Raw genomic sequence first — 13,771 nt, forward strand, 5'->3', positions numbered from 1 at the left:
ATATGAATGAGAGTCAACCACCTGAAGCTGGGAAAGACCACTTGGAAGGATTAGAGGGAATAGTACCTAGCACTCCCCCAGACTAAGAATAGTACCCGTTCCCACAAGCCAGACTTGAAAAGCCCCAGGATTCATGAATTTGGAATACATAAAAATTGTGCCTCATATATGGGCAATAATTAGCCTTAGATTGAATGCTGTTGTCATCTCACCCCACAAAGCTTAAAAACAAGACCCAAAATTATCAAACTATTTCCAAGTAATTACAGTACATCTCAGGACAAAGTTTAAAATTATGTATAGGAATACAAAAATATTTAGAACCCATCAAATAAAATTCACAATGCTTGACTTCTAAACAAAAATTAGAAGGCTTGGATGAGCAATGGTGGCTCAGTGGCAGAATTCTCGCCTGCCATGCTGGAGACCTGGGTTCAATTCCCGGAGACTGCCCTTGCAAAAAAGAAATGACTAGGCTTGCAAAGAAGCAGAAAAAGATATGTAGCTACATAAATAACATGTATTTATGTTAGAAAAAGTATATATCCTTAAATAAAAAAATCATTGAAAACCAACCAGAACAATTATCAGACCTTTAAGTCTCTATTTCCAGCACACCAACAGTCTTGAATATAGCAGCCTGTGTTCCCAGTGTGAAACCCTATGTCCTGGCTCTGGAGGGAGCAGAGTAAAGCATTTTATCAAAGATTTGTATTTGTCTGATTTGGCTGATCTGAAGCCTACCTGAGGGACTGATGCAAGTCATTCACCTTTGTTTTGCTTATCTCAGAACTCTCTTGAGGCAGAAAAGCAGCAATGTGGAAAGTGTTCCTCAAAAACATCAAAAGGCAGGTGAACAATCTACTCCTTCCTGGTGCAAAAGATTACAGTTCAGTCAAAACTATAAATACATCAAAATCCTAGGAGGAAAAGCTGGAGAGAAAGAGATTTATTTGGGGAAATAGGGCATTGAAAATCTCCTGTGTATACCAGGGAATTTAGAAAGCCATGTGCATGCCTAAGGCAGGACAAATACTCAGAAAATATCTGAGAAGACCCTAAGCTTTCAACTCTGGATGATCTTTAGGTGCATTGTAAGCAGGAAGTAAAAGTTAAGGAAGAGTTATAAATGGTTCTGGCTGAAGCGCTGAAGGATTTCCCAACTCAGAGCCAATCTTCAAAAACTGGGAGAGTACTCTTTTCCTTTTCTTTCCTTCTTTTTCCCTTTTTCTTTCTTGCTTTCTTTTTCTCTTTTGGCTCCAGGCATTCAAATAAATTTCTGTGAACACACAAGCTGACCATATGCTAAAGGAACAGAGTCTTCAGAAATACACGACAAGGAATAGGTCTCTACAAAAAAAGTTTAGAAAAGTAATTAAATGAACAAACAACTAAAACCCTCATCAGGCAACCAAAAGAAACCCACAAGAGGGGAAAGAATCTGAGTTCCAGGGTTACCACATTATGGAACTCAAAAGGTCCAGTTGTCAACAAAAAATTATGAAGCATGCAAAAAAATGAAGTATAACCCATGCAAAGGAGAAATTAATGGAAACTGTCCCTTAGGAAGTGTAGCCATTGGGCTTGCTAGGTAAAGACTTTAAATAAATGCCTTAAATAGCAATTCAGAGAGCTAAAGAAGGCCATGGACAAAGAGTTAAAGGAAGCCAAGAGAAAAATATCTCAATGAATAGAGAATATAAATAAAGAGGTAGAAGTTATGAAAAGGAACCAAGTAGAGAATCTGGAGCGGAAAAGTACAATAATTGAAATGAAAAATTCACTGGGGGATTTCAACAGCAGGAAATTTAAGATGGCAGAAGAAAGAATCAGTGAACTTAAAGATAGGTCAATTGAAAATATCCAGTTTGAATAACAGTAAGAAAAACAAGTGAAGAAGAAAGAACAGAGTGTAAAAGACCTTTGGGACACCATCAGATGTGCCAACATGCACATAATGGGAGTCCCAGAAGGAAAGGAAAGAGTGAAAATGGCGGAAGGAACATTTGATGAAATAATTTCCCAAATTTGATAAAAGACATGAGTCTATACATCCAAGAATCTCAACTAACTCCAAGAAGGATAAATTAAAAGAGGTCCATACCAAGACATATTATTATCAAACTGTTGTTAGACAAAGAAAGAATCTGGAAAACAGCAAGGGAGATGCAGTTCATCATGTGGAAAGGCGTCTTGATAAGATTAACAACTGATTTCTCAACAGAGACCATGGAGACCAAAAAGAGTTGAATGAAATATTTAAAGTGCTGAAAAGAAAAACTTTCATTTGAGAATTCTGTTGTGGGAAAGCGATCCTTCACCAAAGAAGGAGAAATTAAGACATTCCTAGATTTTAAAAAGCTGAGGAGTTCATTGTGAGTAGATCTACTTTATGGAAAATGCTAAAGGGAGTCCTTCAAGTAGAAATGAAAGGACTCTAGACAGTAATTAAAAGCCACATGAAGAAATTTTTTAAAGGTAAAATTAACTACATAGGTAAATAGAAAAGCCAGAATTACTGTATTTGGGGTTTGTAAGTCCTTTTTCCTAGTGAGTTAAAAGACAAATGCATAAAACAATAACTGTAAATCTATGTTAACAAGTCTGATATTCTCATTTTTGGTAAGGATGTAGAGCACCAAGAATATTAATCCCCCCTGGTGAGACTGTCGATAATACTACTTTGAAACACATTTGGAACTATCTTATAGAGGTGAACATAATACTCAAGACCCAGTAATTCTACTTCTTGGGATTAACCCCAGAGAAAGTCTTTCACATGAGCACCAGAAGGTGTGTAAGTAGCATTATTCATAATAGAAAAAATTGGATACAGCCCAAATGTCCATGAAAAAGAGAATATGTAAATAAACTGTGATATATGCAAACAATGGGATATTATACAATAATGGAATTGAACATGATAGGAACCAACAACAAGGCTAAATCACAGAATCATAATGTAAGTGAAAAAAGCAAGTTGCATCCTGGACAATAAATATGACATTATTGGAATAATTGGAAATTTGAATATGAAGTGTGGATTAGTTAATGATATTGTGGCAGTGTTAAATTTCCTAATTTTTATATCTGTACTATAGTTAAGAGAATGTTCTATTCTTAGGTCATACACACTAAAATGTTTATTGGTAAAGGGGTATGTCTGCAATTCACTCTCAAAGTCAGAAAAAATGTAAGCAGAAATAGAGAGCATGTATTGATAGGGCAGATGGGGCAAAAAGGAAATAGCGGATGATGCTTGGTAAAGGATATATAAGAGTTCTTTATCCTTTTTTGCAATTTTTTTCTAAGTTTGAAATTGTATCAGAATAAAAAGTCATACATGAGAAGTGAGAGCTAAAAGTGTGCCTATGATATAATGCCTATTTTATAAAGGTCCCCAAACAAGCAAAACTTAACAACAAAGCATTTAGGGATACAAACATAAGTGATGAAACTGGGGAAAAAACTAAGTAATAAAACAAAATTCAGGGTAGTAGTTTCCTCAGTGGGGATTTAGGAGGCAGATGGGTTGAATAAAGAAGGAACATATGAGTATACAAACCAATATTGGTAATGATTTTGCTCTTCTGGTAGGATCATAGATATTGGTTTTATTATATTTCATAACATGTAAGTTTCCTGTATTCTTTTTAATTTATCAAATAATACAAAGAGAGTAAATAATATTCTTTAAAACTTGGATTCTGTAGCAACTCTGAGGGCCAAGTAGAAGGTCAAGAGATCAAGGGACACTTGTCTTACTTTCTTTTTTTTTTTCCCATTAACACTCAGCTGAGAGTGATGGATATGTTTTGGAACTAGATATATGTGATGGCTGCCCGCCATTGTGAATGTACTAAATGCCACTTAATTGTTCAATTTTAAATGATTACTTTTATGTCTTGTGAATTTCACCTCAATAATTTTTTTAAAAACTTAAAGTAAGAACATGTCATTTAAATAAATTGAATGTGCACAGCTGATCTGACTCTGTGAACAGGGCATGATCTATGTAATTCTTTTTTTGTACAACTTATTAGAAGTATGACCTTGTGCTTATACTTCTGGAGCAATTGTATGCTGCTCATATTTTAGGAAAGCCCCCAGGTTCATGGTTATTCATAAGAGGTCTGAAAACAAACGGTTATCCTTCACTTGGGAGTATTACTCCACTTAGTCTGGAGAATCATAGTAAGCAGTGGTGAATAGGCATGCCCCACTCTACCCTCCAAGGTTACAAGTAAGACAACCTACTCTTAACTCATTAGGAATCCTGAGGTTCTTTCAGTATCTCTAGAGTTTATTTCTATGTTTAAAAATATTAACACTGTCATTTATTGAGATCTGATTCTGTTCCAGGTACTATGTTAAGCCCTATAAATACTGTTTCATTTCCCTGCTATGCAAGGCTGAACAACTTCAGCCTTCTTAGAACAAGGGGAAATTTTCTAATCCCATTGCCTCTATTTCATACTTCGTATGACATCTCTGAACCCTCCTGTGACTTAGGCTTTTTGCATAAGGCTGTACAAAAAACTCACCTATTCCCATCCCACCTCCCAGCATCTTCTGTCCCAACTAACCTTAACTTTTTTGAGGCCAGAGGGCCCGTTCTTCCAGACTGTGAAACCACAATGAAGACAATTGTCTATTATGGGGAACCTATACATTTCCATGCAAGAATCCATGAAAGGAGTCTCATTTCTCCAACCCCCTCTATGCCTTATATAACGTCTACATCCTAGATGGTGAGAATGCCTCAACTATCTTGTAGAATGGGCCTTAACCCCATTTCTAGTACTGATATTTTCTTATATGGCCCATTTTATCTAGAAGGATATGGGCAAAGGAAAAGATATATCCCAATCATCTGTAATATACTCACATGGGCCACTAAAATTAATTAAATAATTTTAATAACATGTTCTGAAGAAAGAGGCCAGTATTTAAGGGAATTAGCAAATTCTGTAAAAAAGAGAATGGTGGCATCGAACACTCATCCTCTTTAATCTCACTCTCTTCGTCTCAATACAAGATATTTTCAGTCTAGATAAAGATAGATAGCTGGCAGCAGTTAAGATGGGCAGCGACTCTTGACCATGGTTTGGCAGATGCTGAGCCTTAAATTTACTTGTTCAAGGGGCTTCAAAATCTCAGCTAAGGGAGATGGCAATGTTTTGGAACTAGATAGGTCATAGCTGCCTGACATTGTTAATGTATTAAATGTCACACTTAATGGTTCAATTTAAAATGATTAATTTTATGTCATGTGAATTTCACCTCTATAAATTCTTTAAAACTTAAAATAAGACCATGTCATTTAAATAAACAGAATGGGCACAGCTGGTCTGACTCTGTGAACTGGTGTTTTATATATATATAATATATATATATATACTACTTTTTCATACAACTTATCAGAAGTATGACCTGCTGCTCACTCACCCATCTCCTTCAAGGTTACTTTCCTATTGGCTTATTTATACTGAGACTTCCTCCTTAGAAAATGGAGCATCTTGAAGGTGCATATCTTTCTTAACAAGGTAAATTTGGTTATTGTAAAAATGAAATGATTTTTTTTTTTTGTTAGCAATGGTTAGTCCAAGATTGGTTTTTCTGTAAGAGTATGTGCAGTTTGTAATAAACATCTCCTTTACTTTCTTCATCTTCCTCGACAAGATTACCACAAAGAGGAGTTTGAGGAATTCTCCAAAAAGTAACTCTTGGTTTTATTGGTCTTATAACCCTGATTCTTTCAAGTGTCAAAGATTGCTGTGTAGTTCCAGAACTTTGAAATGTGAAAAATTAGTTTTTTTCTTATTCTATCCTTTTCCTTGTAAAGTCTTCTGTGCTATGACCAAACTCTTACTTCTCTTTGGTTATTTTTATATCAAGGTGGCAAAGTTTGTAATCCATGTTGGATCTTGGACTTAATAGATGAATTCAGAGTGGTCAGTGAAGAAAAGTGGTTTCTTTCAATGTCTCTATAACGGACGTAGGACCTTGGTGACCTGGAGGAATAATCACCAACCAAAAACTCTATATGAGAGAACTAAGGAGGCAGCAACATAGGCCAGACTGAACCTATCTCTTATGCACAAAAATGTAAAATTTTTGACTTATTTCTCCAGGTGTTGCTTTCAGTGATTTTGTTTTGAATCTCATAGTATACTGTGGAAATCAAGAAAAATGTTCTGCACCCTAAACCAGCTTGGTTCTCCTGACTTTAATGTTAGTTTTCTCATTTAACCCACATTTATCAGTTCACTGAGTACCAATTATTTATTCGCAGTCATCTGGTATGTGTTGAAGACAGTCATAAATGAGATGTAACTCTTGCCTTCACTCCACTCTGAGTAACAGAAATTAAAGCAGAAAAAAAGACTGTGCAATATTGTCTGAAGCAACTTTTCTGGGGCTCCAGAGGCCAGAAAAACTTTGTACAACAACAGAAGAACAGGAAGAAGAAACTGATAAACTACCATACAGAATAGTTAGTTGCTCTTTCTGCGTGATGACTGCCAGTACCCATTCCCCAGTCTTGTGGAAGGCCACCGTGGGGTCCAGTCCCTTGTTAGCTCTGCTGGGGATAGAAGAGACTTTAAAATCCTCTTCTCCAAGAACAGGTGGGAACAGTGGACTCTTTGATTAGCAAATTCACATCACTGGCTCCCAGCTCTGAACTAGTATTTCAGCCAGCTGAAGGACTCCATTTACTGTGCAGATCAGGATAACACAGATTTGGGGAGCCATCAAAGAAGCTTCTGGTACCCATCTTGATACCCTGACCAGAACATTCTGGAACTGGTGGATGTCCCTCTCATGGGTCCCTGACTCTGTTTGGGCCAGGAAATACTGACTTGGGAAAGTCTTCTCCAGTGTGAATTTGCTCTCCATGCAAAAGCAGTTAGAGACAAGGAAGGATTGTAAAAAAACTGTAGAAGCAAAATGAAAACAAACAACATTTCAAGATTTCCAGAAAAGAAACAGAGGAAAGGAAGCTTTCTCCTGAAGCTGAAACCATTGCACAAAAAGTGCAGTCTTAAAAATTGTACCACACATCCAAGATATTTCAGTTTGCTAAAACTTCTGAAATGCAGTATTACCAGAAATGGGTTGGTTTTTACAATGGGAATTTATTTAGCTTACAAATTTACAGTTCTAAGGCTGAGAAAAATGTCCAAATTAAGGCATCAATAATGAACTCTTCTCTGAAGAGAGGTTGCTGGCATCAGGGACAACTCTGTCACATGGAAAGGCACATGGCCAGCATCTGCTGGTCCTTCACTCCCAGGTTTCATTGCTTTCAGCTTCTGATTCCAGCAACTTCCTCTCTGAGTTTCTCTGGGTCCTTGCTTGCTTCTCTGGGGCTTTTCTCTGAGCTTTCTAGGCTTTTTCTTTGTGTCCTTTATCTTCTCATAAAGGATTCCAGTAAAAGGATTAAGACCCACCTTGAATGGGATGGGTCACATCTCAATTGAAATAACCTAACCAAAAGTTCCCACCCACAATAATTCTATACCCCCGGGAATTGATTAAAAGAACATGACCTTTCCTGGGGTACCTTTCAGGTTCAAACTCATACACAGGGCAAGAATTAGATGACTAAGAGCCAAAAAGAATCTGGTCAATTAAATATAGGCTATTCTAAAAGTATAGAATAAGGCAGACTAAGTGTCAGAAAAGAACCTTAACACTAGCCAATCAATAACAAAACCAAGACAAAAGAGAGAAACTGACCTTCAGAGTAAACTCATCAAGATAATCAGATGCACAGACATCAACAAATATTACAAGCCATATTAAGAAACAGGAAGGGCGGGCCGCGGTGGCTCAGCGGGCAAAGTGCTTGCCTGCTATGCCGGAGGACCTCGGTTCGATTCCCGGCCCCAGCCCATGTAACAAAAACGGAGAAACAGAATACAATAAAACAAGAAAATGTTTAAAAATGTTTCCCTTTCTTCCTTCCTTCCTTCCTTCTATCCTTCCTTCCTTCTCTCTGTCTTTCCTTTAAAAAAAAAAAAAAAAAAAAAAAAAAAAGAAACAGGAAGATACGGCCCAGTCAAGGAAACAATTTAAACATCAGAGGAGATGCAGAATTTGGAACAGTTGGCAAAAGAAAGAACCAGTGAACTGATTCTTTCTGATAATCGAAACTGATAATCGAAATCTTACAGACAGAAGGACAGAGAGAGGAAAGAATAGAAAAATTGAGCAGTGTCTCAGGGATTTGAATGACAGTATGAAGTGCACAAGCATATGCTTGTAAAAAGATATGTCCCCCCCCGCAAAAAAAGCTATGCCATAAAAACTAAGGATAAAGTGGCTGAAGTAATTACTGCCTTTGCAGTAATAACATTGGATGTTAATGGATTAAATTCTCCAACCAAAAAAAGATTGACAGAATTTATAAAAACACATGATCCCACTATATGAAATTTACATGAGACTTAAACTCAAAGATGCAAGTAGGTTGAAATGAAAGGTTGTAAAAAGACATTCCATGCAAATAGTAACCAAAAGGGCTGGGGTAGCTATAACATCAGACAAAATAGACTTTAAATGCAAAACTGTTAAAGAGACAAAGAAGGTCAACACATATTAATAAAAGGGGCAATACTCCAAGAAGAAATAACCACTATACAAATTTATGCACCAAGTAGGGTTCTCCAAAGTACATGAGGCAAACATTGGCAACCCTAAAGGGAGAAATAGACACTTCTACAGTAATAGTGGGTGTCTTCAACACACCACTCTCTTTTAATCTAGATAGTGGATCAATAAGGAAGACAATTTTGAATAATATAATAAATGAGCTAGATATAGCAAATATTTACAGAACATTACACCCCAAAACAACAGGATTTTCAGTCTTCTCAAGTGCCCTTGGATCATTCTCCAGGATATACCATAGCTAACATCATACTGAATGATGAAGACTGAAAGTTTCCCTCTAAGCCATTGTCACCACTGTTATTCAAAAAACATTGTGCTGGAAGTTCTGGCCAGAGCAGTTAGGCAAGAAAAAGAAATAAAAGGCATCCAAATTGGAAAGGAAGAAATAAAACATTCACTATTTGCAGACAAGATGACACTATATAGAGAGAGAGTCTGAAAAATCTGCAGCAAAGATACTGGAGCTAATAAACAAGTTCAGTAGAGTGGTGGGATACAAGCTCAACAGGCAATATCAGTAGTATTTCTGTAAACTAGTAATGAGCAATCTGAGGAGGAAATCAAGAAGAAAATCCATTTACAATAGCAACTAAATGAGTAAAATACCTAGGAATAAAGTTAACCAAGGATGTAAAGGACTTGTACACTCAAAGCTATACAACATTGCTAAAAGAGATCAAGGAAGGTCTAAATAGAGGGAACAACATGCTGTGTTCGTGAATTGGAAGACTAAATATCTTACAATGTCAATTTTATCTACCCAAATGGATTTATAGATTCAATGCAATCCCAATCAGAATTTCAACAGCCTTCTTTGCAGAAATGTAAAAGCCAATTATCAAATTTATTTGAGAAGGCAAGGGGCCTTGAATAGCCAAAAATATCTTGAACAGGAAGAACAAAGTTGGAAGACTCACCCATCCTAACTTTAAAACATATTACAAAGCTACAGTGGTCAAAAGAGCATGGTACTGAGTTATTGAAGTAAGTGTGACCAACAGTTTCAGATTTTTCTAGTATCACTTGGATATAACTTTTCATAGTTTTCAAACCTTTTATTTTCTGCATAGAAACAGGTGATAGGCCACAAAGGCCTAATAAAAAAATTATGGTGGACGGTGGGCCATGGTGGCTCAGCAGGCAGAGTGCTCACCTGCCATGCCAGAGGACCTGGGTTCGATTCCCGGTACCTGCCCATGTAAAAAAAAAAATTATGGTGGAAAATCCTAAAATTAAGAGAATTCAATCTATTAACGTTAATCTATTAATTTTTTTTCTCTGAATTGACTATATGGCATCAGTATTCAATTTTGGCAGGAATATTTGGATTTAGCTTATGGAACACAGATGTTCTATGGGAACATAGCTCAAAGTAACTGTATAATTTAATGTTTTCCATTAAATAATCATCTGAACATGAACTTAACTACCAAGTGAAGTCAAGTGCCTGAAAAGTGCTACATACATTTAGTAAGCATGTTTTCCTTATGTGAAAGATGCATTTTATAGCAGTGTATATCAGGCTTTCAACTGCTAGAAATGTATTTGTTGCAAAACCTTGTATCCACCCTCCCCCCACTCCTGCTCCACCCCTTTAGAGTCAGTCGAAATCTATTTTACAATAGAAAAAGAGGTTGTTTTATTTATATGAAGTCCCGAAAATTATTTCTTGGTATTGGTAGACTTAGGTTTATCTTAGTTCAGATTACACTTTTTAAAATCTCTGGAAACTGAACTCTATACAGTAATGACTGTACACTTGTCATAAGTTATAGTTGTGATCTTTCTTAAGAGGATTCTTTACTGTGGTTAATATTACTGTAAGCAGGTGGGCCACAGTGGCTCAGCAGGTAAGAGTGCTTGCCTGCCATGCCCAAGGACCCAGGTTCTATTCCCGGTGCCTGCCCATGTAAAAAAAAAAAAAAAAAAAAAATATATATATATATATATATATACACTGTAAGTAAGCACTCTTGGGCTTGTTGCAAAGTATAATAGTGCAGATTACTGGTTCAATACTAATATAATGAAAATGACTAGTTCTTGTATCAAGTACTTTTGAAATAAAATTCACCCTTCTCTCCCAAAAAGGAAATAGCTGAAATGGCATTGTTTAATGCGGTGGCACTTTAGTAGTAATACATTTTATTTGTATTAGGTATAGGGGAACTCTTGCTTTTACTGCAAATGCTCATGTTTTAGCTAAAACTTTAAAGTTGTAAGATATGTAGTATGGATATTACAATTGTGCATTTTACATTTCAAAATGGTAAAATTCAAATGTGAAGTGGTTGGCTATACTAAAATTGTTGAAATCCTTTAAAATGTAGATCTTAAACTCATCAATTATAGCTTTTTGTTAAATTTATTAACTTCTTCAGTTATATTAAATAAAAATATTAATTTAACAGCTTAAAGAGCATGGTACTGGCATAAGGATAGATATGAATGGAATTGAATTGAGAGTTCAAAATAGACCTTCACATCTATGGTCAATTAATTTTTTTAACTTTTTTTATTGTGAAATATATATGCAAAAAAGTAATAAATTTCAAAGCACATTTTAACAAGTAGTTATAGAACAGATTTCAAAGTTTGGTGTGGTTTACAGTTCCACAATTTCAAGTTGTTCCTTCTATATACTAAAAGACACTAGAGACTAAAAAGAAATATAAATATAATGATTCAGTAGTCAAACTCATTGGTGAGATCCTAACTTCTCTGTCGTAACTCCCCCTTCTCCTTTGATCCTTCTCCCAGTCTTTAGGGATATTTGGGTTATGCCCATTCTAACATTTCTCATGTGTAAAGGGGTGTCGACAATATGGGACAGGGGACGGGAACTGGTTGATGTTCCTGAGAGACTGGCGCCTCTGGGTTTCAGGATTTATCTGGCCTAGGAATCATCTGAAGGTTTTAGGTTTCTGAAAAGTAAGTAAACTTAGTGCATGCACTTTTGTAGGAGTTCAGATAGAGGCCATGGTGTTCTTTATGGTTAACAGAAATGATGTTGGTTGGGATTTGGCAAACCATGGCAATTAGCAATATCTAGCTGAAACTTGCATAAAAGTAGCCTCCGGAATAACCTCTCAACTCTATTTGAACTCTCTTAGCCACTGATACTTATTTTATGACATTTCTTTCACCTTTTTGGTTAGGAAGACATTGTCGATCCCAGAGTGCCAATGCCAAGCTGATCCCTGGGACTCATGTCCGATGTTGCCAGGGAGATTCACACCCCTGGATGCCATGTCCCATGCAGAGGGGAGGGTAATGATTTCACTTGTGGAATTTGGCTGAGAGAGAGAGAGAGAGAGAGAGAGATGGCCAGTTGATTTTTTATAAGGCTGCCAAGTCCACTCAACTGGGTAATAGTAGTCTCTTCAACAAGTGGTGTTGGTAGAATTGGATATCCATTTGCAAAAGAATGAAAAGGACCCCTATCTCACACAAATATACAAAATTTAATATACAAAAATTAACTCAAAATGGATTAAAAACCTAGACATAAGAATCAGGACTGTAACCCCCCCCCCCCAAAAAAAAATGTTGGGAAAAATCTGTAAGACCTTGTGGTACATAATGGTTTCCTAAACTTTACACCCAAAGCATAAGCAACAAAAGAAAAAATAGGTAAGTGGGACTTCCTCAAGATTAAAATCTTTTGTGCATCCAAGGAATTTGTCATGAAATTGAAAAGACAACCTACTCAATGGGAGAAAATATTTAGAAACCACATATTTGACAAGTGTTTAATATCCAGAATATGTAAAGAAATCCTACAACTCAATGATAAAAAGAAAACCCAATTTAATAATGGACAAAAGGGGGCACAAGGGCAGTTCATTGGTAGAATTCTTGCCTGCTACACTGGAGACTCTAGTTTAATTCCTAGCCCATGTACTTTCCCCCCAAAAAGCAAGAAAAAACAAACAAAAATTCAACAGATGGTGCTGCAATAACGGGATACTCACATGGAAAAATAAATGAAATGTGACCCCCCCCATAAAGCATACAAAAAAAAAAAGAAATGGACGAAGAACTTTAATAGACATTTCTCTAGAGGAAGTACAAATTCTCTCTAGAAGAAGTACAAATGGCTAAAAAGTACTTGAAAAGATGTTCAACATGACTAGCGATTAGGGATATGCAAATCAAAACCACAATGAGATATTATTTCACACCCACTAGAATGACCGTTATTAAAAAAGCACAAAAGTACAAGTGTTGGAGAAGATGTGGAGAAGTAGAAACATTCATTCGTTGCTGGTGGAAATGTACAGTAGTACATCCACTGTAGAAGACCGTTTGACAGTCCCACAGGAGGCTAAGTATAGAATTACCCTATTATCTGGCAATTCTGATGCTGAGTATATACCCCATAGAATCAGAAGCAGAGATTTGAACATACCTGTGTTCATATTGGCATTATTCATGATTGCCAAAAAAAGGACTCAACTTAAGTATTCATCAAGCGATGAATGGATAAACAAAAATGAAATACATACCTTGGAATATCATTCAGCTGTAAGAAGGAATGAAGTCCTGATGCATGCAACCACATGGTTGAAACTTGAGGACGTTATGTTGAGTGCAGTAAGCCAGATACAAAAGGACAAATATCATATGATCTCACTGTTAGGAGCTAATTATAACTAGCAAACTCAAAGAGTTAGAATCTAAAATATAGGTTACAGGTTAGGGTTAGAGAATGGGGAGTTGATGCTTACGTTGTACAGAATTCCTATTTAGGTTGATGGTAAAGGTGTAGAAATGGATAGTGGTGATGCAGCGTGTTAGTATGAGTGTAATCAACAGCACTGAACTATAGAGGTGAAGATGGTTAAAAGGGGAAACTTCAGGATGTATATTATTACTAGGATAAAAATTAAAAGATAAAACAGACTGTACAACACGGTGAACCCCAATTTAGATAGATGATGGAGTATAGTTATAGTACAAATATATGAATATCCTTTCATGAATTATAACAAATGTACGCTACTAATGCAAGGTGTTGATAATAGAGTATATGGGAAAAATGTACCTTATGTAATTACAGATCATAGATAATAGGACGATTTTAATAACC

General features: G+C 36.2%; 1 protein-coding gene across 4 annotated transcripts in view; it reads left to right on the top strand.

Annotated features, from left to right (window-relative positions):
• The window catches only part of KIAA1958 (KIAA1958 ortholog), a 284,958-nt gene that overhangs the window by 226,234 nt on the left and 44,953 nt on the right, over window positions 1-13,771 (top strand). The window contains exon 4 of one of the 4 annotated variants that reach the window (XM_077142204.1): window positions 1,264-6,392. The exons of the other annotated variants lie outside the window; for them this stretch is intronic. Coding sequence (XP_076998319.1) covers window positions 1,264-1,275 — 12 coding nt within the window. The 3' untranslated portion in view covers window positions 1,276-6,392. Of the gene's footprint in view, window positions 1-1,263; window positions 6,393-13,771 lie in introns of those variants that run through there. 4 annotated transcript variants of the gene reach the window in all.

This window comes from Tamandua tetradactyla, chromosome 2, assembly GCF_023851605.1.
Source record: "Tamandua tetradactyla isolate mTamTet1 chromosome 2, mTamTet1.pri, whole genome shotgun sequence".
NCBI classification, from domain to species: Eukaryota; Metazoa; Chordata; class Mammalia; order Pilosa; family Myrmecophagidae; genus Tamandua; species Tamandua tetradactyla.